We start from the raw sequence: 27680 nt of genomic DNA on the forward strand, positions 1-27680 counted from the left end.
TGAATTGTTTTATATTATTCATGACGGTGCATTTTAGTTTTTCTCATTGTTCAAGAATGTATGGTTGTCTTTTATTTCATACATCCACTTTATCTAAACTTAGTTGATAGTTTTGTCATTAACAATCTTACCACATCTCCTTCTTTTACATGGGCATTTTATTTAATTTTTTTCAAATATCCAAATAGTATACGATGCAAGACTTTTTACTGAATGAATTACAAAACATATTTTGGTTGAATGAGTATTTAAATCTCAGTAAACAAAATATAGAATAGAACATTATACTATTATATTATACATTGTATAGCTATGTATATAAAAGAGCACAATAATTAAATTTGGTATTTGTAATACATAATAAATATTCTTCAATTAAAACCCACTGGGCGATAAATTATGGATATGTATAGATTTAAATAAAAAGATAGTACAATAGCTCACAAACTTATAATAAAATAGTTTAACCGAGACACAATCGATGAATTTAATGGGTTGAATATATGTACGAAATGTAGAAAGAATATAGTAGAGTATTTTAATAGCGTTAGATGGAATGTTGTGTATAGACTAGTATTCCGATTGGTATTAACAATGTGCTATCCATCAATAGTCTTTTACATAAGCAAACGTAAATGGTGATAGTTTCCTCTTCGTACATGCGTAATTCCGATCACCGAATTGTTACGAGAAAGGTCATTAGTGCGGTGACAGAAGTGTAAAAAGTCGTCTAGATCGCGAGTTTAATCTCCCCAAATAACACACGGCTAAAAATGATCTTAACTTAAAGACAAATATGTCTTCTTTAGTTTTTGCCCTGTCGTCAGAATTTTGTACGGTCACATTTTTCTAAAAAGTCGTTTTTATGACTGGTAGTATATTGGAGAGTTTCAACCCCCCTTTTTCAAAATGAAAAAATGTGTATGTTTGCTTTCATTTAATTGAAATAGTTTTTCCTGAAGCTATTCTTATATGTCAAAATATTCTATTCGGTATTTTATTTCCTTCTAATCAATAAAATTTGCGAAGTTTAGACTATTTAAAATTGAGGTAATTTTAATTGCAAATTCAGACTCAAACTTTAGTTTCTTCTTCATAGTATTAATACAAAATATCCCATAATATTCTAAGCATACAGTATTTAATAAAACTAATAAGTGATAAAAATTTCGGAACCAAAATATGAAAAAAACCTTAAGAAATCAATGGAAAAAGAATGGAGTAAAAATCTTCAATTTCAACACGGAACTCAATCACTTGCCTTCCGTCACATTTTGTGTATTAGTCAATAATTTGCTCTCAAATGCTATATGAAATAACTACCTTTTTCGCTATTATATACACATATTTTCAATTAAAGTGCAATGATATATGCCACATAATTTGTTTGTATATGTTTATATTCTATGTTTTTTCGTTATAAAACATCAAATATACTTTGTCAGAAAAGTCTTATTGTAAAATCAAAATAATTGACGGATAGTTTCAGTGAATATTCCGTGATATACCAAGTCCTTTGCAACTTGCTCCATTAAGTCCAAAGAAAAGACAAAAGTCTTTAAATTTTATGAAGTGCATAATATGCCCCAAAAAAAACTCGATTGAAATTTTGAGTCAATTTACCAGTTTAGGGAAGTCGATTTGTGTATCTGCATTGCATAAAAGATTGTATGAGGTGAACATAAAGATGTTTTATGCCATATCTATTAATTTGAAGAACTCCGTGCAGGCAGTTTATCATCGTTCATATTACAAAACTTAAACAAGTAAACATATGTGTTCCCCCTTTTAGAAGCTTCTAGTCTATTATTTAATGACCACATACAATTATCTGACTGTTAATTGTCCCTCAGTTTCGAGTATTTGTACACGTTCTAGAATGCAGTCGTTCAACCGGAGCGCATGTATATTTTGTTGCAACAAAACATTTTAGAAAGATAAAAAAAATATTCAAGTTTGAATCAGATGAGCGTATTAAAAATGTTTCATCCGTGTCAGATAAAGTTAAAGTTGAAATAGTTTCCCGTCCATCTTTTAAACTTCAAACACTCTGTCACTTTGGTTGTATTACAAATTATTTGCTAAAAACGAAATAAAAAAAATCCAAACCCGTGGAAGCAGATATCTCAGAACACGAAACTACTTTTACTAATTTTATTTTGGCTATTGACAACGATTTATTGGTCATTCCTCATGACACCGTTACTTGATAAATATAGATCATTTCTTACCGCTGATTCTAATTTAAAATATTCTACATGTAAAATGCAGTCTAAACTCATTCATTTCTATAGAAATTCAGTTGTCAAACAACTTTAACAAGTTCAAGGCAAATATAACGTAATATTTAGTAGCAAAATAACTATTTATGATGCCATAAAGCTTCTAGTCAATTGAAAACTGACCTCAAAATCTCAATGTCAACTGTAATAGATACAAATAACGGACAGATATTAATTTCATTTCGCTGCAAGTTTACTTAGAAAAGACATCGAAACTCTAAAGAGACTACCCAACTTCGGATGAATTGTCTCTTCCTTCTTAATTCAGTCAATGCCTTCGTAGTTATTGCAATTCATTCTATGGTTACTCAATGAAACTGCATACAGCCAAGATTTTTCTCAGGAAATGGCACCAGAGAAATTGTGGAAATGCAATTGTTGAGGCAATCGTTTTTGTTTTACTCCTTTTAATTTAGGATTGGTTTTACAAATGTACCATGAGTTTGGTTCAGAACACCTTGTTGAAACATTGAGTGCCAAAGCATTTTATGCTTCTTAAAGTAAAGTGCGACGATATCTAATGTGTTGCCAACCATGAAATTGAGCGAATTCAAGATAGTGTGTACGTCTCGTATGTTTCCCCAACATCTTTGTAGACAAGCATATGGATGTCATCACACCTTCCTAACCCCCCTTTTAGATCTCTGTTAAATCTCGGATGAATTGATAGCCTAGGGATGGTTTTGAAGCTGGTATTTTTTAGGAACAAATGTCTTTGGACTTCCTACAATATCTTGTCTGTACTTGTAAAGAAAAACCCAAAATAACGTGTTCGCTTTAAGCAGAACCATTCATTTGCAGACCTGTTGCCATGAGTGAAATGTGTAGAAATATTAAAACACGTCTTGTGACGGTTGATGAAAATGAAGATGATGGAGATAACGGTTGATTTGGTATAAAGCTGGTTGCACTGGTACACATGGTTCAAGCCCCGAGGTTAGGGGAGTGTTGACGTGCCATTAAAAAAGTTAAACCCCGCCACCTTCTGTATGTGTCTGTTTCAAGTCACGAGACGGTACTGCAGTGTTTGCCGTTTGTTTCTCTATACTATATTTGTTTCTTTCTTATTTATTTTGTACATTAATCATGTTAATTAGGCCGTTAGATTTTTGTTTGTTTTACATTATTCATTTCGGGAATTAAAGACTATGCAGTATGAATTTTACACATTGTTGAAGCCCGTACGGGACCTATAATTGTTTTATGTCTCATATGGTCTCATTTGGAGAGTTGTCTCATTTGCAATCATATTACATCTTCTTTTTTTTATATGGAATACTTTTGAAGTTTGTAGTACGTTGCAAGGGAAAACAGGGGGGATATAGTTACAAGACCTATAATGTAATATATATTAACCAGAGTTAAATACACAATTACAAAAGATAATACTGTGGTAGCAGTAATAATTGTGAAAAAAAACCCAAAAGCAACGAGTAGTCTATAAAAAAACCTGAAGTATTCGCAAATTCAATATGAGGTCATATTTGACTGTAGTGTTCAATGGCTTTTGTTTGATACCTCACACACTATGACAGTTTAAAAAATAATTTTAAAGTATTGACCTACATGACACTTGATTTTTACCTGAAATTGATAATTTTCATAAGGTTAAGGTGCTCTAAACATTTTATAGGTTGAAAACTTGATTTCTGAAGTTTTATTTATAAAACGTCGTTTTAGGAATTTTTTTGATAAAAAAATCTCAATGATTAAGGTTTATGTATAATAACAAACATTACTAAAGACAAAACAGTATTATTTGTATTTAGGTAGAGTTTAGAAATAGAAAAAAATGTCAAAATTGAAACCCTCCTAAATTTTTACAGATTTTTACATATGACCTTTGACATCAATTTTAAAAAAAATGTGACCATATCAAGTCCTGACGACAGGCATATTATTATAGTACACGATTTCCTCTTTCCAATGATATATTATGTAGGTGTGTGTTCGGTGGGGAGATTAAATTCAAAAAAACCTGCCTTCAGTCACCGCACTACATGCCAAGGTTACTACAGACAAAAACATGTTGGCGAATAAACGTCTGGAAGCCAACAATTAAAAAAAGGATGTGTTTCAGGAAAAAGAATATATTCATACGTTTTATAATAGAAACTATCCAACAAGTTATAAAAACGAAACATATGCATCTTTGTTTTTAATTTGAAGTTTTGATATGACTTACATACAATATTCTTCATTAGAGAGACTATATACTATCCTCGTTAACTATATGGGGTAAACTATTCAGGTGAACAACACACGTGTAAATAGACTACGTGTAGTAATTCTTTTGTCCTACTTAATAATATAACCATTATCATTACAATCTAGTTTAGCTTTTTTCTTTCTCTTTTTTATATTTAATACTTTAGTCCTAGCTGATCAAGTATTCTATTTTTGTATCAAACTACGACTGCTTTCCCGACATCCATTCACCTTACCTTTTTTGAACGGAAACTTATTAATAAAAATATAGGTTGCACTTCTGTAACTATTGACAATGCAATGTTTAAACGGAACTCTCTTTACGATTAAAACTGTTCCTTCGTTGCTATTAAGTTTCGTGACAATTTGAATCATAGGTTCTAGATTCGACAGTTCATATGCATTACTTGTTGTTTTGTGTTTCAAAGATCAAACTTACAAACAGGACTGTGATGCATATTTTCAATATATGTATATGTGCCTCAAACTTTTGAGTTTAAACTTATACTAAAATTCCATACTACCCCTTCCTTCATTCGAAAATGATTTAAAAACTATTGTTTTATGGAAATATTGTACTGCAATGTATTAGATTTTAGAACCCGTAATGAACTTTAATGAATATTTTCCTTAATTCCATGTATACAAAAGCATTCACCACAAATGCCTAATATACGAACGGATATACATGGGCTCGGTAAAAAAATATCTTTTAAATAGAGTTTACAGCTACAACTTTCCTCTAAGAATCATAACGGGAAAAGAACACAGACCATGAAGCAAGCGTTTCCTGAGGTCATATCAATGTGTTTTCAAATTTTTTTTGGAGTAGGTCCGGTAAGGATCGATTTTGGCCGCAAATTTCAGGTTCATCTGACGAAAGATTTTGACCACTTTTGAAACACTCAAGTGTCTATTTTATTTGAATTAATTAGTTTATGTGAAAGATTTGAACAGATTTAGTCATTAAAAACGATCCGATTCAAGCTCAAATATGAAAAATCTACCAAATATGCCGGAAAATGTCACTTTTCAGATGGTTTTTGGTAAAAATGAAAGTGGCCGCATCCGTGTTCATCCTCAACCTTTATATAATTTAATTTAATTCTTTATTTATTTAAAGAGGATTGCCAACAGCCAGAGGCTACGCGTGGATCTCCTCAACATAGATATATACAGATTCACAATTATCAAAGTTTTGAATACAAACATGTTAAACACAAGACAAGACAATATGTACAGGACAAAACATACAAATACAACACACCCATCCAATCACTCGCTCATTCTTACTCACATGCACACGAATTAACAAACATGTATGATTCAGTAATATAAAATAGTGATTATGGAAAGACAATTTTGAGCACAATCAGGTCAAAAAAAGTTTTTAAGCTATCGAGAAAATCTGTTCGAAGATTTAATAAATCGAAACACACACTCAAACAACTCTAAATTAGTATCATCAGACAAATCATCACTACCTTCTATTAATATTTTGCTCAGATAGTTGGGACATAGATCCCGCAACATTGCTATATTTATATCTGGACAAAGCAGATTCTTAATTCCAAGTAGAAGAGTAATCCGATAGTTCGTGTAACGGGCGCAATGAATTAAATAGTGCTCAGTGTTTTCAATGCAGTTACCTGGGCAGAAATCGCAAAACCTATTTAATGTTAGATTATATTTATACAAGTGGTCATTAAGAGCACTTAGCCCTAAGCGTAATCTAGTATGAATCTTTTTCTCGTAACCATGTCCTCGTGAATATATTTTTTTACTACTTTACTACACAAATTGAGATTCTTCTTTAACAACCTTTTGAAACTCGCCAAAGATGTTGCTGTAATTAGTTCAGCTGACAAACTATTCCAGTCTCTAATCGTAGCTAGAAGAAAAGAGTTATAGTATGCTACTGTTCTTGACCTGATGGGTATCAGGTTAGCATGTCATCTTAAGTTATAGTTTTCAGTATTATGATGGAACAATGGATGAAAATTACAAAGATAATCTGGGACAAGATGATTTTTAATTTTGTACAAGTATGTAAGTCTATGAACTTGACGGCGTGTTTTGAGAAGCTCAAGACCAACCTCTTTCAATAAAGTGACATGTTTTGTGACCCTGATTGCCCCAGTAGATATGTAGGACTCGGAGGTGCGATGGGGACGCTGAATTGCGATGGTCACGCTGAAGTGCGATGGTCCACGCCGAAGTACGATGGTCCTTTTGCTGAGGTGCGATGGTTTGGTCTGACGTTAGCATATTGTGACGTTTCGCCTTAGTAAAATACAACATAGATTCGCAGGCAGGACGATAGGGTTGTGTAGATGAAGGTTTCATGTTAACAAAGGAAACGAAGGGGAAAAGAAAGTACCGAACTATTCAAGTTCCGAAGAGTTTTGAGCATTATAAGTGTTGAGGTTACAAACTAGTCGTGCAACAAATCATTGAGAGCAAAGCAGCTGATGGATGAACTTGGTCTGCATATCGGAAAACCAGTGTTAGGAATTATGCCACAAACCAAAAACAAATAAATAAAGCATATTGATCTAAATATTAATTTGGATTTACCTTTAAGTAAAAGTCTCGTGATTCTATATCGACAATTTAATAGAAAAAAAATGTACTATTGTACTAGTAATGTTTTTTGCTATATCAAGTTGCTATGATGATGAATCCTGATTTGTAAGAACACTGTCATTCTAGTCTCTTTTTTTTATAGTGGTTGCAGTGTTGATGTTTTACAACATGTTAGGCCAAAATTGACCTACAATGTAACTGATCCCTACATGTACTTCCCAATTTGTCATCACCTAATTTTTTCGTGGAATAATCAACAAGGATCGCTATTTGTCATACATAAATGCACAAAGTGTTTTTTTACTCCGTGAGCAATCGGGTATATATAAATGGATGAATAATTGTTGTGAGCAATTTCTAAGTTTTGTCGTAATATATAATAAAATGAGATGGACCCTTCTAGGTACTATTATACAGACCTACACGCTGTATCTTTTTTTTTTCGTCTTGAACGGCATATTATTTTACTCTCAACTACTGCGTGCTAATCGGAGAATTAGCATATTTTAAAATTAGATTAAAAAAATCAAAATTTAAAGCCTTAAGTTTTGTTTGACATAAACAGAAAATTAAAATCTTCATAATTCTAGGCTAAAGGCTATACATTTTCTCAAATCGTTATGATATTATTTCATTTAACCAGCTTGTATATACATTTTGCTTTTTTTCCAATGTCACAGGAAGACCATCGTACTTCAGCGTAACCATCATCGCACTTCGGCGTATAGTTATCAACTAGTTAACGTCACAATGTCACCATCGCACTTCAGCGTATTAACCAACGCACTTCAGCGTGGACCATCGCACTTCAGCGTGACCATCGCGGTTCGGAGTACCATCGCGGTTCCGAGTCCTACAGATATAATGCAGGCACGTCTCTGTAAATGTTCAATGTTTGCAGAATCGGCGCTAGTGCAGTTATCATAGATGACATCTGCATAATCTAGCAATGAACGAACAAATGTTTTATATAATTTTTCAATGCATAATCTAGGTAATATATGTCGCATCCTCAAGATAGTGTTCAGTTTATTATGACATTTCTTACAAATATCAGCAATATGATCGGTCCAAGAAAGTTTATCATTCAAGATAAGACCTAAATGTGTATGGCATGTAACTCTCTTTATATTCACATTATTTAAGATCAATGGAGGGTAGTGTGGTATTTGCTTCTTCTTAGAAATAATAAGATACTCCTTTTTTTTCTGCATTGAATGTTACACACCATTGCTGGGCCTATGTGTTCAACGTGACGAGGTCACTGTTCAGAGTTTGGAAACAATCAGAGATGTCATCAATTTGTTTGACAAGGAACGTATCATCAGCAAACAGTTTGATATTGCTGACAATTCCATCTTTAATATCATTCACATATATAAGAAAAAGCAAAGGACCGAGTATAGAGCCCTGGGGTACACCAGCATAGGTGTTTTGACTCGATGATGTCTGACCATTAATAACGACTCTTTGAGTACGACCTGAGAGGTAATTCTCTACAAGAGACAAAAGGGAGGCACAAATGCCAAATTGTTTAAGTTTGAAAATCAGGCCTTTGTGCCAAACCTTATCAAAGGCCTTTGAAACATCTAAAAAGATTGTACATACATCTTTACCGCTATCTAATGACTTGTAAATTTCATGAGTAATAGTAAGTAGTTGATTCACTGTTGAATCGTTTTTCTTAAAGCCCGAATTTTCACTGATGAGTAAGTCATTAAATTCACAGAACTCATAGATAGCCTTGTAGATGACTTTTTCAAGGATCTTGGACACAGATGATAGTAGAGCAATTGGTCGATAATTAGACATGATATTTTTATCGCCTTTATTTTTGTACACTGGGCACACATTAGATACTTTCCAGAGAGATGGATATACTCCAGAATGGAGTGAGAAATTAAAGAGTTTAGTGAGTGGTTTATACAGAGAATGAGCACAGTACTTTAGGATATGGTTTGATATGCCATCTGGGCCGCATGACTTATGGGGGTTAGATTGGCGTAAATATTTAAGAACATCTTCTCCGACAGCTACTATCTCCTGAAGACGCTCTACTGTAAGAAAAGATAATGGCGGTAGAGCGGGCAAGTCATTTTCATGTTGACCCAAGTGCATCTGAGCAGAAAAATAACAATTAAGGAGTTCTGCTTTCTCAAGATCATCAGATATCAGATTCATGTTATCTTTTAAAGGGGGGATAGTTCTATCTGAATTGTAACCTAACACAGATTTACTAAGGGACCAAAATTTCCTAGGATTAAGGTTTTCTCTAGAAAATGAGCGAATGATATTAATTTCATATCTTTGCTTTGCGTCTCGTTTTAAGCGATTGACCTCTCTCCTAGCAACTATGTGATATAACTTGTCTTCGTCTCTTCGAGTCCGTTGATATTTTTTGAAGCAACGATCACGCTTGCGAATCGCTCGCCTAACCTCGTTACTCATCCATGGTTTATCCCTTTATATATGTTATGTGTTATCATAAAATACAACTTACAATATTAAGGATGAACACGAATGCGGCCACTTTCGTTTTACACGAAAACCGTCTAAAATTTTACTAAAATGCTAAAATTATGAGGATTTCAGTAATTTAGCCTGACTTAATGGTGCTAGTACCTGATATATGTGCATTGTATTGTCAAAAACAGCCGATATTTATGTAGCAGAAGCATTCTACTGTCCAATAAATAACTTAAGGTTTACATTTTAACAATTTTGTAAAACTGCTATATTTTGGGGCCAAAAAGGGGTCTTACTGAACCTACTCCTTTAATACATTCACCTCATCATTGATGAAAATCAAATATTAAGTAAATCTGATCTTTATAAAACCTTGTAGTCTTTGTATGCCCTGCAATAAGTCATTTGGTAACTGTGAATCATAATTTTGTTTTCTAATGCAAAAATATTCGAAGAAGAACAAGTCAAAGTACATAAAAAGCATACAGCCTCAAAGTTGTCAGGGATCCATATACTATAAATCTATTATTATTCGTTAGATAACAATTTTCGTGGATTTCGTGGTGATCCGAAAACCACAAATTCAATTGTCCAACGAATTACAAATTTTGTAGAGGAATGTATGCAGACTTTTAGTGGAAGATATTAGCAAGCAAAATCAAGGGAATTGTGCAAATGATGACACAAGCATGCAAATTAGCACGAAGCATCATTATTATATACATTTTAAGAAAAAAAACTGCTGGCCATAAGAAACTTTCATTTTTTCAAGATGGCCACCACCTTTTCCAAAATGGCTGTTTTTTCAAGATTGAAATACTTATTTTTCTGGAAAACATTTTCTCTGACCTTCTTTAAGTAAAAAATATTATCAGGTTTGATGGATACCTTCTTTACATGTGACAATTATACTAAAAATAAATATTTGACATGTTTTGGTTTGAGCATGCGTGAAAATGTTACAAACTTCTCACACAAACATTTGAACAATTTATTACATGTTTAGCGCTTTTGAGTTTTTAATGATGTTATGCATTTGTTTTATGACTTTTTTTAGGTTATGATACACATGCGTTAAACAATTTCGGGCATGCGCAAACTATTTATAAATAAAGAACGAGTTACACGCACTACATGGGTACAATGATGGAAATCGTAGTTCTTCTAACAGATGAGGATTTGAATTTCTTAAACATATCTTGGTCGTCATTCATTCCTCCAAGCATCGAGGCTCTTCTGTTCGAATATAAAATGTTACTTCTTTGACGCCACTGTTTGAAAACACGCAATTTCAGTTGCAATGATCAAGCATTCGATGGATAAGGTGAAAAAGATGGTTAAGTTTCTAAATATCGGGCAAACATCAATTATAGCTGCAAATAAACCCTTTGGTATTGGCTAAGCAATTTCAGTTGGAATGGCAAGATTTGTAGGGAGAATAAAAGTTTATCGACATGTTTGGTGGATTGTCCATGGCTTGTTTTCAAATTCTGAGTGAAATATATCGCGATAGTGGATGGACAAGTGCCTTCACTGAAACCGATATTGAAACACCTTGAATGGCAGATGCTTTTCAAGTATGTTCAAATGTAATTAGGAATGGAAACGCGCATCACATAACTTCATGTGGTTTGCTTAAATTGATAATGGTAGTCGTAATGAAAGCGTTGGAATGATCATCTGTTGTAGAATGACGTAAACACAGAAAATATAGTTCATGGCTCAGTGACGTTGAAGTATGTGATCAACGGGTGTAAGGTAATAGAGTCATATCGACCACAGTTTAATTTCTGGCGTTCAATTATGAATTACGACATAATTGCTTCTTTAGAGACTAATGAAAATGCTTATGCTACTCAAGGTGTACATATTCTTTGTAATTTCAATACGGATACCTCCCAGTTATCCCCTTGTAATCATACAAAAGCAGAATGAATGATTGTCCATGATAAACATTCTGCTGAAAATGGTTGTAAAAAGTATTTTTAAGTAGTACTGACATAGATGTAGTAGTATTAGGAATTGCAGTACTTGCAAGATTATGTGTGGACAAATTGTGGGTAGGTTTTTGAAGGAATAAAGACTTTCTGTACAAGTCATATCAAATGGGATTGGTCCTCGTGTAGCAGCTTTTCCTTCTTCCGTGCATTTAGTGGGTGTGACACTGTGTCGGCACTTCATCGAAAAGTGAAAAGGTCAGCTTGGCAGAAATTGGAAGTATTCTCAGATGTCACGGACGTTTTTGCCCAATTTTGTATGAAGACACAGACATGGACATCATAGACGTATTTATTTGTATCATGCACGAAAACATCACCGTTTCCTAATAAGGAGGCACGATTAAAATCGTTTGCAAGGAAGCAGCGGCCTTATGATGCTATTCCGCCTACCACAAAATAATTATCATTAACTGTGGTAGGTTGAACACCATCATATGGCCTCTGCCTCCTTGCAAACGATTTTATCTTTCTGGGGTACATCAAAAGAGAAGCATATCAAGTTGGACATGTTTTGGCTCGTCCAGATTTATGCATTCGACAGGTTCATATACCAAGTCATGGACACAAGAGTTCGGTTAATAAAATGACAATTGAAAACCAAAGTAGACTTTTTTGGTTGCCACTAATTTTCGTGTCAGGATTTTTAAAATGCGGATGCAAGAAATTCAGCTGTGTTGTTAACTGTAAATGCTACCGTTCTGGCCTTCCGTGTACATGTTTGTGTATTGGTAACTGTCAGAAAATTATTAGATAAGCAACCTGTCTTTCTAAACAAACTATATATGCATTTTAACTAAACAAAGTCAGTGATATCTCTTGTTAAGTTGATAGGCATGATAAAATTGAAATTTTCAACGTTTTGCCGCCATTTTGGGACCGGAAGTCACTTTTTTATTCATGTAGGTATTATTTGTTCGTACTTTAGGATTTGTAATTGAAGTTTTATCAAAACTTACATTGGATTATACCTATTAAACAGCTTTCAAAAGATTTACGAAATGTTACCAATTGGAAATGACGCCATTTGCAAAATGAGCGGTGGCCATCTTGAAAAAATGATTTTTTTTATGGCCAGCAGCTGATTTTTTTAAATATCATTTAATCCACCCATATACCAAATTTCATGCTTGTATCACGATTTGCACAATTATGTCCATAATATCTCCCACTAATTGGGTTCCATATAAAAATAAAAACAAAACGAACTTCGAGGAATATTCTAAACGGAAAGTCCAATGTGAAATGGCAAAATCAATATCTCAAACACATAAAAAAAAATGTATAACAACTGTCGTATTCCTGACAAACTGTGTCATTTCGGCTAATTTACTGTTCATTAATAAAGTTTTGCAACACCATATCACAGGACTAATTAATACAGGTCACTTTTCAGTAGCGTGTGTGTCCTCCATTATCGATGAGTACGGCCTGGCATATAATGTACATGGAATGAATAAGACGGTTGTTAAAGTGCATAGGAATCCTTGTCATTCAGTTTTCTCTGAAACTCGTCCTATAGATTTTCTATCGGGTTATCCAGATTAAGAGCGGGACAAGGCATTAAAGTACTGTTGGTTTGCTGTAGAAAGTCCCTTGAAGTTCTTGCAGTATGCAAACGTGCATTGTCATAATGGAAAGTGTTGATACAGTCCTTGGATGTTGTAATCTTCCCACTAACAACATACCCCATTACACCATTACACTAAACATGTTACACCTTTGCACCATACACCTAACACATTCTATCTACACCATCCGAAATCACCCATAATGCAATTTAATTTCAAAGTAGGCGTGTGACTACAAAATTATTTATTTGTTTGAAAAAGCTAATTTTGATCACACTATTGTAAATTAAGGTATAAAATTAAAATTCAGTTCTTTATCAATATTTTGCAAATTTTTAATCTCTGACAACCACATTTTATATACAAATTACATAATCACACCATTCCTCATACACCATTTACCATTCCCCTTACACCATGCACCATAGCACCATACATCTTCTACCAATGCACCATATCGTCGCTGGGCTTCTAAAATGTTGTAAATTACAAATTTTTCAAGAAAAAAATATCTCAAAAACAGGCTTTGAAAATTTTGGCAAAATGCATGCTTCCAAAATGTCGTATGTGAACTTGAACATTTTTATAAATAGCAGTGAAATAAAAATTTTGACATTTCTGGATTATCCAAGAACTTAAATTATTTTCACAGAAATAAAGAAATGTACAATTATTTTTTTCCCAAAGCCATTCTACAACGATTTTCATGTTTTCATACAATATTTTGGAAGCAATCTTTACAAACAACTGACATTGGCAATTTTGTAATATGTCACATTTTGATTGGTCTAACTGCATGCTATTTTGTAATACCAAAGATTTCCTCTCGCCCAGACCATTAATGTAAAAAAGTATTTTTAGCCAAAAAAGTCATATACGACATTTTAGAAGCCCAGCGACGATTTGCCATACACCATTACACCATACACGTTTTGGGGGAAAGTTTACACAAACCAAGGGTTTTGGCGTACACAATGCGGCACATCATTTGGTCGTAAAATTAGCCGGGTTTGAATTGAAACATTTTTTTCTTCCTGATCCAAGATACTGATAGACAACAGGCCCTCATTTTCCATTTAAGCTTATTCTGCCCCATACATGTACCTATTGGAACTCACAATGAATATCTTTCTATCCTGTATTTATTTGGATACCTTTTGTCCTATCTTTTCCAGATTCGTGTCATGTCATATGAATTTGAAATGTAGTAACGGTCATCGTCTGAAAAGAAAGCCATCATCCACTGCTTATTTCGCCAATTTTGTCGATGGGTGGCACTCTGTAGTCGTTCACGGCGATGATATGATTTGAGAATATGACCTCTGACAGGACGACGACAACTTAAGTCAAGATAATTTAATTTACTCCGGGCTTTTTCATCACTAATTGGTCTCTGGTGTATGCCTATTGTCTGACGAGCAGTATGATTTACGCAGAGGAACCGTTTCTGCAAATGTTGTCGTAAGATGTAGGGATCCAGACGTAATGATGTTACTCTTAGGCAACCAGTACTTGGACGTTCCTTTGACAATAAAATTATTTAAATGTTATAAAAAAACTTATTTTGATCACAATATTGTAAATTTAGGTATTAAAATAAAAATCAGTTTTTTATTAAATATTGGGCAATTTTTTAACTTTGATAACAACACTTTATATACACGTTACACAATCACATCATTCATCATACACCGTTACATCATTCCCCGTTACACCATAAACCATAGCACCCTACATCTTCTACCATTTCACCATATGTAATACACCATTACACCATACATGTTTTTGTTTGTAATTTGCATATGTTACAACCGGACATTAATAGGAAAATGTGATATGTTTAGTTGGTAAATACCATGTACATTGCATATGTTGAAACTATGAATGGGCAAACCTACTAATAACAGTAAAGATTCATTGTAGTCTCCATGGCATAATTAAAATACTTTGTTTTGCTGCAAACCACTGTTATTTTTCAAGAATACCCTCTGATGAGTTTAGACTTTTTCAACTGATTTTTATAGTTCTTTCTTATGTTGTACTGTTATACCACTGTCCCAAGTTAGGGGAGGGTTGGGATCCCGCTAACATGTTTAACCTCGCCACATTATATATGTATGTGCCTGTCCCTAGTAAGGAGCCTGTAATTCAGTGGTTGTCGTTTGTTCATGTGTTACATATTTTTTTTTCGTTCATTTTTTTACATAAATAATGCCATTAGTTTTCTCGTTTGAATTGTTTTACATTGTCTTATCGGGGCCTTTTATAGCTGACTATGCGGTATGGGCTTTGCTCATTGTTAAAGGCCGTACGGTGACCTATAGTTGTAAATGTTTGTGTCATTTTGGTCTTTTGTGGATAGTTGTCTCATTGGCAATAATACCACATCTTCTTTTTTGTATAAGGGGCGAAATGGAGATCTCAGCACATAAGTCGAACATAAACTGACAACGTCATGATTAAATTTATGGAAAAAAGACTAACAGACAATCAATAATACATAAAATACAACTGTTGTTGTCACAAAGGATCGTTACAGTTGAAGAAGAGGAAAATGTTCCTGTTGACTTGGAAGATGCAAATATGGTGTATCAGCTTTCATCTTATTCAAAGAATGCATATGTGGTTTGTTTAATTTGATGAAATTCTGACAGAAATTGATAATAGTGCGTCAAAGAAAAATTTAAATATAATTGAACCAGAGAATTTGAGAGAAAATCTTTAATTCTTAAAAGTATTGCATCCAGATATAAAAATCACACTTTTAATTAACTGGTGCAATGTAACGGTTAATATGCATTACAATGTTCACCTCAGCACCAATATGATAACAAACCTGCAAAGGAACAGCTTCATATACAAATAGTGTACGGTTATCTCTGAAATAATGTAGTGTAAGTGGCTTTGTGGAATAATTGTATTGACAAAAAAATATTTCTCTAGTCTGTTTAGTGCTATATATTGTTACAATTAAATCGGAAAAGGTCTATACACATTGATAATTCTGTTGTTACATTAGGTAAAAATAATGGAAACTGGAAATGTTTCAAAGAGACAACAACCCGATCAAAGAGCAGAAAACAACCGTAGGCCACAACGGGTCTTTAACAGCAAGAAAATCCCGCACACGGAGGTGGACTTAAGCTGGCCCCTAAACCAACATTTGTACTTGTGCAATTCGAATAGACATCACACTACACTTTCAAACAGATACAACTAGAATTAAAAACAATCTACTTGACTAAAGAAGGCCAGTCTCCTGACTTAGGACAGGCGCAAACATACAAAAAGGTTATAATGCTCTTTTGCAGTAAGAACATTTGAAAGATATACTTTCTGAAAAAAAAAAGAATGCGCATGCCTTTGTTTGAGGTCAATACGAGGTTGTATCGACCTCAGCCGGTATGCTTCTCGAGAGTCGTATTACCTCAATCGACCAGATATCAAGGCTATAATCAATACATATTAAGTACTTTTTTTATAGATGAACATTTGTTTTAACAGAACGCCGATTTTTTAAATTACATTGAATTAAACATACACGATTATATTAAAAAAGTAGTTGGAATGGGTTTTTTTTTTTGTTTCACAAATAAAACGTCAAAAACCGTACACATTTAACATCAGTTATATAGTTTTCCTCAACATAAACGTTTAAAATAATATTTGAAAAAATAAATGGATACGCAAATTATTGAAACAATATCAGACATAATGAATGGTTCGTAAAATATATTACTCGGACAGGGTATGGACTTTTATTAATTTTACAGTACCTACAACGACGATCTACAATGCTTAAAATTATACCGCAAATAACGGTAAAAATAGATATGCACAATTAATAATGCTATATTGAGAAATGTTATCTGCGATTGGAAGTCTACACGTTTTTATCGTCATTGCATGCAACATTTAAAAAGAAATATACGTAAGGTGAACCCATACTTGATGTAGATATTTTATGTTATTATAATATAAATCATTGTCTCTGATAAATGTTAGGTTTGTTGCATTAAACAAAGTCTATTATACTTGTAGTGTGTTATACATTGATGTATTGTATTGGAAGTCATATTTAAATGTATATACAAATGTATACTAAGTACAATGGTATTTAAACACATCAATGCGTAAACTACAATTTAAAACGTATCTTTCATCTATTCATTGGAGGTACAAAGGTAAATACAGTCAATTAGTTGTTTGATCTACATTTGATTGTTAATGATAAAATATTCTGATGATATTAGGAAATTATTTACAATTAATAATTGACTAATTAAGATGAATAAGAGATTTATATTAGAAACAGATTTAACATTACAAATCGTCAACTACTGTAAGTATAAACACTTTAATACAAACCAATTTTTATCCTATCTTGTATGTTCTACTGTATGTTCTATATTGAAGGAATGTTTTAAAACAGATATTAAGCACAATAAGAAAATATTCATTTTTAGAATGACCGATAGCATTAATTACTTAAGACTCTCATTTTTCTTCTCCTTGTTTATTACATAAATATTTTATATTTTTGTATTTTACAACAGGAATATCTTTTCCGAACTACACTTGCAGATAACGAAATAAACTAATAGGTAACTGTTAGTGGTCACTAAGAACATTAAAAATGGCCCAAGCTGCTGCATCGACTTGTGAAATATGTACTGCGGGACCGGGTGTACATTATTGCCATGATTGTGATCAGTTTTTTTGTGAAAGCTGTAAATTATCTCCTAAACGTGCAACGATAAGTAAAAACCACACGTTGTTAAGCGGAGAGAAAATCAACAACGTAGAAAACTGGCTTTGCACAGAACACAAAGAAAAACACATGATGACAAACCTTACTGAATCAACGTTGAAACTCAAAACTGAACTGGTTAACAACATTGAATCAAAATTAGACACCTCCAACTTAAACCTGAGCAGATTTCAGGAAAACACAAACACCTATCATGAGGAAGTCAAAGCTGTCATTAAGTCTCTTACTGACGATGGTAATAACTTAAAACAATTAATTGATGAGAAAGTAGAATCTTTGATTAAGGAAGTACAGGATACGGAAAAAGTAGATAAACAACATATGACTGCAAATAGTAACGAACATAAGGGAGTTGTAGAAAAATGTAAAACATGGCAACAGAATATCAGGGAAATGGAGAATACTGCAGACGGACCAATGTTACAAAAGCTGAAAAAACTTAAAACTGAAATTGACCAATTAGTATTACATAGGATTCCTGATGTGCCTTCTACGTCATACCAAAACAAAAAGCATTCAGACACAGAAATAAGCAACCTTTTTGGAGAGTTGCAATATCGGTAGGTTTACTTTTAAAAACGATGATGAGTATATAATGACTTTCGATTAATTTGGTGTATGTTCATTGTTTGTCCTTTCTTTTCGTATGGCTTTTAACAAACCCAATTACTAATTCACCCATGGATTTGTTTGAGTTGTTCCATCTGTTCTGATAAAAGTATCCCATAAAACAGTTTCAAAACATCAACGTTTGAAGGTGTCATGTTTGTAGTTACACTTAATCGATACCAATGTTTGCGAAAATTAATTTTAAGATGGAATTTTACCCTGAGTAATAATTTTTTAGCCAACTTCAAGATATCAAATACTATTTCTAAATAATGTATTGACCCGTTCATAAATAATTAGAAAACGTTAATTAGGTCAATTATATGTTATGCCTAGGGTACAATCATTTGTCTGTTTGTCTTCTCTTTTTTTTTAGCCGTGGCGTTATAAGTTTGTTTTCGATCTATGAATTTGACTGTCCCTTTGGTATCTTTCATCTTTCTTTTGAAGATGTGTATATACATATTTGTAGTAGGTTCCGGTTTTGATCTATAAGAACTAATATATTCTTTGTTTTCACATGTTAAGATTTGATATGTTTAATTCTTTAAATATCACCTGTGAAAGTAGTATAAATGAATCTATAGACTTAGTGATTCAATCGTATTGAAGCTTACAATATATATTACAGAACGTTTATGACGTGGTAAAAATTGAACGTATTTACTTATTCACTTATCTTTCCATTCTTAAATCGTTTACCAAATTTAAACATTAGTTTAATTTTCTATAAAAAAAATGTCACTTTAAAATGGATGATCTGTTAATTTTTAAGCCGATAAAACAAAAACCTAGATTTTTGAAACAGTTTGGACATGTTGGGCTTCCTTTAAAATATTGCGAGGTGAAATAATTTGAGATTTATATGAAATAAAGACGGTGACGAAACGCGAGTCTTGCGTATTAAAATATAGTTTATTATGATCTATATACCCTTAAACTCTTTTAATAGGTTTTGCATTATACTTATAAAAAAAATTTCACAATCAATTAAACATATTCTGTATACATAAAATTCTATTTTTTCAGAGATACAGTCTTAATTAGACACACTGACAATCCACAAAGTGACAGGTAATAATTGTTTGACTGAATAAGTACATTGAAATATCATCGTAAAAACCTAAGATTAAAATTTCTAAAGCGCTGCTGCTAAATAAATAGACGCCTTTACTTTTTATGGGTACGGAGTTAACTAGTGCCACAGTCAATATCAAGGTTAGAAAAAAATGAAAATGGAAGTTATGGAATTTGTCAAAGAGACAACAACAGTTTTGATACCTCATGCTGACAAGAACAACACAATTATTTGACCGCATCGACCTAAACTGATCATGTTTGCACTTAATTGTGTAAAACCTATATATTGGCATAATAATTCAATAAAATGTTATGTCAGAATTAAATGTATAAGACAAATGACAACAATATATGAAAAAAATACTACAAAATTTTGTCCGAATAGATTTAAGAGTGACAACATGTCCTCATTTTGTCCAATATATTGTTATGTAACAACTTTCAGTAGGTTTGATACCTCATGCTGATTTGTTCGTCAAAATTATCTGATGGCATCAACCCGAACTGAAGCATGTGAATCTATACATCCACAGAAAAACTCAGCAATATTTTCATGTCAGGATAGAATGTATAGCATGTATATTACAAATTGACAGCCATATCTTAACACATTGAGTACAAAATGTGTCAATATAAATTTAGAGTGCCAGCATGTCCTCCTTTTGTTCAAAATATTGATACATAACAACATTTCAGTAGTTTTTGTGCCTCAGACTGACTGGTATAGCAAAATTTTTGACCGTACCAACCAAAACTGACCATATTTTATAAATCAGACATATTTTTTTTACGTCAGGATGGAGTGTATAATGCAAACGAATGCAATATTTATGATATTGGCAAACAATGGACGCAAAACTTTTTATGCATTAATTTAGATTGTCAGCATGTCACTAAGTAAGTAGTTCCGGATGTTGTGAAGGGTATGATATTATTTGTACTTTATACTGAAAATTATATGAGTTTCCCTTTTGATACTGTTAAGTCGGTTTAATGATGGCATGCCTTGATTGATCTTATTTGTAACCAAATTTCAAGTGGCAAATATTTCATGCATGTGCACAACGAGTATATTTCTAAGACGTCCCATTCTAATTGATAATCGACAAAGACAAATTGACGAAATTGACGAGATTGTTAATTATTAAACAACACATTGTGTTTCCGAAAACGGAACAATTATGGTAAGATTATTCTGTCGAAAATCGAATCACAAACAAGATGAATTACGGTGAAATATCAATGTAAGCATAAAGTAAATTTTAGGAAAACTGGATACAAAGCAACGTCAACAATGATGTTGATATCTTATGATATAATGATATTGTTCAGATGCGTTGGATAACCTTTCTATCCGCCTTCTTATTTAAAAAACACAATCAATTATTTGTTGATAGCTGTATGAGATTTTATAGCCATTGTTTAATGAAAATAAGAATATATATTAAAAATTAAATACACAGAAAGAGTTTTAAAAGCAGCATTGTCTAGCGCTTTCATCCATCTTGGGACTTTTCAAGACTATGAACGTTGTTATGGGAAACACATTAGTATTATGACGTAACGTCATTGTTCGTAACATATTAGTAGTATGACGCACCGTTATTGTTCATGTAACTACTAAGCACTAAGCTTGGCGTTAAACACGTTTATAAATTTTCTTTTTGGTTCTTTACGGTATTCTTCTGTTGTTTCTGTACATTCGAAGAACAAGATAAATTGAATAGAAATCATTGGATATATCTATATATAATTATGTCTGAACAAGTGACGACTCTACAACAGATTTGATCCATTTGATCGCCAGCAGTGATGATGATACAAGACTGAGAATACATTCTGTATATATATGATTTGTCTAACTATCAGTCAATCAATGTTAAATGCTGTAAATTTGCGTTAGCCAAAAAAATTTATCTTATCTCACCGGGATTAGAACTCATGCTATTTAATATCGTGGCTCCAAATCACACTGCACTGTGACCGACGCGCTAGACTACTCGACCACTTAGGCTCTTTAAAAAAAGCTGTAACCTTTTGCTCTGCAGTTTCAATCTAGCGTCGTACAAGCATATAAGAGTACAATAAATATAAGGCATGAACATGAAATTGTTACAGATAAGCTGAATCTTATTTATCTGAATTGTCTAACCAATAGCAGACCTGTACACAGGTCTGGTCAGGCGTAGACCTGTTCACAAGTCAGGTCTAGTGTAAACCCGTCCTCAGGACTTGGTCAAAAGAAGACTTGTCCACAAGTCTGGTCAAGAGCAGACATGTCAAAAGGTTGCAACAGTTCTAAAAAGGATAACCGTACGTCTGGTCTACCAACGACGAATTTAACTTGATTGTCTGATTAAAATTTCTCAAGTTTTCTTAGAACGCAGTCAACAAGTCTGCTCCAAGTTAACACTTGTACAAGTTATGACCACACCCATCTGTAATTCGTATGTTTTGTCTTTATCGATAACATGTTTATCATTGTTTATATATTTATATATTATCGTTGATCATCTCCATTAGATTGATTTTCTTGCTTGTACCGGTTCGAAGAGCAATCAAATTAAGATGACCAATGGTAATCTGTTTATCGCTATCTAATCTATGACGACGTTGTTAATTTCAGTGAGAACAGGTACGGCGTTCTTTCTGTCTAGCTATCATTTTTTTTATTATTACTCTAGTGTTATGAGCAAGGAAATTCTCCTTCAGTAAGAACAAAGGAAAATTACATAGGATAGCAAAACATATACAATGTATATAATTTCGTTACACATACATTGAATAAATATTACAAAAAAGATTGCAGTGTAAACAATCATATTTCAGGCTACAAGCAATGGACAAAGGGTACAGATACCTTTGCTGTTTTTGCGGGTAAGTACAAACAATCAACACATTGCAAGTGTAGTTTAGTTTTTTTCTAATTTTAAAAGACGACCCAGAGATGTACTGTTAATAACTGTTACAATTTACTTTCCAGGTAGATTCAAATGTATCGTTTTCCAATGTCATTTTTTTTTTAAATATTTGCAAAAAAATTAAATCGACAGAACCTTTAGTCTCAAGCAGGTGCATAATGTTTAAAATAATACATATAGCTCGGGAAAAAAGGACTAAATAAAAATTGAATTGAACTCCGCGAAATTCTATTATATTTTTTTGGTACCAGTTATTTTATAAAATAGAAATATAAAGCTTTATTTAACAGGATGAAAATCAATAAAACAACCACACAACCGGCATACTTATCCTTGTGTGTTTTTTTCTATTTACGTATTTATCCTATTAGACTAGTATGCTGTATTATATTGCATGCTGTATTATATTGTAATTTGATAATTTTATCGGTGTTTTGTTACAGGACAGAACAGGTTTTAAAGTAAGCATATAGATATATATTTATATATTAATGAATGACAAATTATAGAAAACAAAAACATTAGCTTTTTAAAGATTAACTTATATCGGCACGGAAAAACGTAAGTTTCTGTGTAACTTCTATGTAGACATGTTCTTATTTAACGAATTATGTGTAAGTGTCAATTACAGTTTGCGGATGGTTCAACATTTATTTTATTTTCATTTAAAAATGAGAATATTGCATACAGCAACCCATATATATTTTTTTATTACGCTGAGAAGAGTCTACTAAAAAGGCTCGCTCAGAGCATCATCCAAACATGTTTGGTGCTATCTCGTAAGAATAAATCTATGATCACTAAATACATACCCACAGTCTTGTTCATATTCATTTAAGCCCCATACGCGTACTTTTACAGATTTAAGTTCTAAATATTTCTTCGATAGACCCTTTATTTTTATTAAAGAGTTGAATATCGTCAGCAAACATATTTAACTTGTGCCATTATATCCGGGTTCTAGTAAGTAGCTGACGCTGCAAGTTGTTCTGCTTGCAGAACATGGGAATGTTCGTGCATCCTTGGTGAATTCAACAAGCTACGCTTACAAACCTAGAAGTTAGAAATTAGTATAATATGAGTACACATCTTATACTTAATGAATAAAATGTTTACCCAACTCATAACTTTTTCCCTAAACCTAAATGTAAAAAAAAAACAAAAATCTATCCATTCGCTTTTTGTTGGTCCAAGAATAAGATCGCACCTCTTTCTCAATTTCTTATTTACAGAAATCTATTGTATCTTGCAGTTGTTATCTATTGCCTTTGAAAATACACAATACAGCATTACACCATACAGGGTACATCTTTGCACCATACATCTTACACATTACACCATGATGCAATTTAATTTCAAATTCTATTAATGTGAGAGAAAAAAAAACGAGTTTTTATCACAATATTGTTAGTTAATGTATATGACATGTATAATTAAGAATCAATTCTTATCAATATTTTGCTAAGTTTTCAATCTAATACACCATTTATATACACCATTCCCGATTGCACGTTACTCCATTATACCATTACTCTTACACCATAGCATATTACAACCTCTTTGATTGCCCCATATGCCATATGCCATACACCATACCCGTGTTACACCATCCGAGGGCTGTATCGTGGGGGTCAATTTTATTGATGGAGTAAGCCGGGGTGCCCGGAAACAAAAACACTGATCTTTAATAGAAAAACAAACTGATAATCCTAGTCAATTAAGATTGGAGTTGAGTGCACCCGAACGAGAGGAATTCGAAATCACAGTGTTGCTAAAGTGGTGAATAAAGTATTATACCAACTTCGACCACATGGCCATTGAGGCCCTCTGTTCTGCGATTTGCCAATTTTGTTTTAAACCAAATCAATTTTTGTGTTCAAAAGTATTATATGACGTCAATTTCTTATGTCCTCTATGTTTCCAGTTTAAACATAAGTATTATCAAACCTCTTTATTGAGATTCACAAACTTAGTAGTTGCTTATCAAATACCAAAACTATTTATAAATTTTATTCACAATAGGATCTTTCCTAGGGGATTTGTCACGTTTCTACATTGAAACGGCTTTACTAATTTCACAAAAAATTATTTCCGATTCACACATATATTTTTTTCTCTCACTTAGTTCATGTTATAGGTGATGAAATCGGTTTTATGCAGTATCCCAACCTTCGATAGTGATTTTTTTTAAGATAAGATACTTGTTCTTGTAGACAGATTATGATCTGTATACCTTCCATCTGAACACTTTATTCTACTTAAAAAAATTAGTTTAAAGAAAAACCTTTTAGATTTTGCGTCTTTCTCGTATTAATAAATCTTAGACCTAAATATTGCTACTTCGGCTTATTTGTCATAACAATCTTTTAATTTTAGCTCTCAAATAATATTATTCAAAAATTTCCCAACTCATTCATTTGTTTTTCATTAACTGTTTAGTGCTTTATAACTTCTTTAGTAGTACTTTTTATTTTAATCTTAGTTTCCTCTCACCGTTCCAAATTATTTTCGAACTGATTTTGTTTTATTTCCAGTTCCCGAACGTACTATTAAAAAAGAGGTGGTGTAATTTCCAATGAAACAGCACTCCACTACAGACCAAATGACACAGAAATTAACACTATAGGTCAACGTTCTGCCTTCAACAATGAGCAATGCCCATAGCGCATAGTCATCTTTTAAAGACCCTGACATGACAATGTAAAACAATTCAAACGAGAAAACGTACGGCCTAGTTCTAATGTTGAATAATATAAAGTAGATTCGTTTGGGTAAATGTCGGCAGTATATTGAGAAGATTCTTGATTATTTAACGAAAAATATTATTGATATAACGTTAAATGCTGTTGAATTTATCAATTAAATGCAATTTAGACATGCCTATACTGAGTTTGGTCATAAACTGTGATTCATGACAGTACAAAAAAAACAAGTCTGCTATTGAAGGGGCACAATAAGTGCACATAGGAACACCTACAACCTGTCCATACACTGTGTGGCTGAAACATACATAAATATTATCGAGGGAAAAAAATAACAGTCTCAATCATCTCATCACACCTCAAGTAAGTATATCTAGCATATTTACCTTTCTCATCAGGGAAGAAAGCTTTAAATGAGTTGCAAGAAATATATTCGCATTCAGATTTACCAATCGACCATTTAGACAAATAGGAAAACTTTTGTTTGGAATTGTAGTGTAAAGAGTAAAAAAGTCAAAACTTTCAACAGAATCAAAGTACCATCAAAAACACATTATTTATCTAAAACATCCAAAGATTTTTTTACAATCCAAAAATAGTTGATTTCACTATTTTCATATATTTTATTACAATAGTTTAGACAAGCTCTTTGATAGCAATGGAGGATAATGTTAAAAGCACAGAAATATTAGTTGTAGAACACTTATTAGATGCCGTAATCAATGGTAATGAAACGATATTTTACTGGGATTTTTTTGTAGTTTAGGTAACTAATACATAGAAAGTAACTTCAAATGTTCAGAAGAAGCCTCAAGCTGTACGATGTGGATATGATATGTTTGTTAACTATATGACCCTCTGTGTAGTGCATGGACTTGAATGTAGATGAATTTAAAAATTCATTTTTAAGAACGTCCGTGTTATGATTATGCTATAACACCACCACATGTAAGCTGCTTTGTCGTCCGGTAAAAACACAAATCGCTTAGGAAGTTCTTGAAGTTGATTTCTTAATCTGAAAAAGGCGTAGTGTGTACTCTATTGTATACTTCTAACTTTTTTTTTGAAATGTGATATTCTATTATCTACAACAGTCATTCATTTGTTTCAATAAATAATGTTTCAAATCTATTTGAGATGGATCACGAAAACTTGGTCCTTTTCTCAAAAAGTTTATAACCTTTCTGTCCTGGATGATATTAAGGTCCCCCGTAATAACATGGCCATCGGAAAAATATACAAGCTTCGACGATTCACAGTGAAAGTTAAAGGAGTATTATTGTCTACAGTGACGTCTGATGTTACCGACGTATATTTAGAAATAAAACTTCTGCTGGTGTTTTTTTTTTGGTATGTGTATGAAATAATAGTGTGTTCTCTGTTATCAAAATGCGGAGTAATTACATATTCTAGATAAGTTGATAAAATCGATACATCTGCTCATATATTTAATTTTCAGAAAATGACGCTGATTATCTTCAGGTTTGTTACACCACTGGGTCGATGCCACTGCTGGTGGACGTTTCGTCCCCGAGGGTGTCACCAGCCCAGTAGTTAACACTTCGGTGTTGACATGAATATTAATAATGTGGTCATTTTCAAAATTTTCCTGTTAACAAAACTTTAAATTTTTGAAAAACCAAGGAATTTCTTATCAAAGGCATAGATTACCTTAGCCTTATTTGGCACAACGTTTTGGAATTTTGGATCCTCAATGCTCTCCAACTTTGTACTTGTTTGGCTTTCTAAATATTTTGATATGAGCGTCCCTGATGAGTCTTATGTTGACGAAACTCGCGTCTGGCGTACTAAATTATAATCCTAGTACCTTTGATAACTATTTACACCACTGGGTCGATGACACTGATGGTGGAGGTTTCGTCCTCGAAAATATCACCAGCCCAGTAGTCAATACGTCGGTGTTGACATGAATATCAATAATCTGGTCATTTTTAGAAATTTCCTGTTAACAAAACTTTGATTTTTTTCAAAAAACTAAGGAATTTTTTATCCCAGTCATAGATTACCTTAGCCGTATTTGGCACAACGTTTTGGAATTTTTGATCCTCAATGCTCTTCAACTTTGTACTTGTTTGGCTTTATAAATATTTTGATATGAGCGTCACTGATGAGTCTTATGTAGACGAAACGCGCGTTTGGCGTACTAAATTATAATACTGGTACCTTTGATAACCATTGTTTATACGCAGGAACAGCCTATAGTGGAAAAAAGCTGAGATCATTTTCCACGTTCAAGGACTGCGTTCTGGTTCATTAACTTTTCAGTTCATGAGTACACCGTCGTGGTCACTGAACGGAAAATAACTATTTTTCCTTTTACGATGCATATGGAAGCTTTCTTCGATTATAACAATACAATCAAACTGTGACCTTCGGTTACCCCAGCAAAAAGTAAATTGTTTGTTTTAAGGGTTTCGCTTTCTCAATATGTCTATAACCTCCAAATGCCCGACAATATATTTTTTT

General features: G+C 32.8%; 1 protein-coding gene across 1 annotated transcript; it reads left to right on the forward strand.

Moving 5' to 3' along the window:
- The first annotated feature begins 17746 nt into the window (after positions 1 to 17746).
- On the forward strand, positions 17747 to 18445 carry LOC139484347 (uncharacterized protein PF3D7_1120000-like). Its single transcript, XM_071268085.1, has one exon. It carries the CDS (start codon positions 17747 to 17749, stop codon positions 18443 to 18445), a length of 699 nt encoding a protein of 232 aa, XP_071124186.1.
- Positions 18446 to 27680: the final 9235 nt, after the last annotated feature.

This window comes from Mytilus edulis, chromosome 8 (assembly GCF_963676685.1).
Source record: "Mytilus edulis chromosome 8, xbMytEdul2.2, whole genome shotgun sequence".
Classification (NCBI taxonomy): Eukaryota; Metazoa; Mollusca; class Bivalvia; order Mytilida; family Mytilidae; genus Mytilus; species Mytilus edulis.

Coding starts and splice junctions, on each gene's coding strand:
- LOC139484347 (XM_071268085.1), top strand. CDS start 17,747: ATGGCCCAAGCTGCTGCATCGACTTGTGAAATATGTACTGCGGGACCG.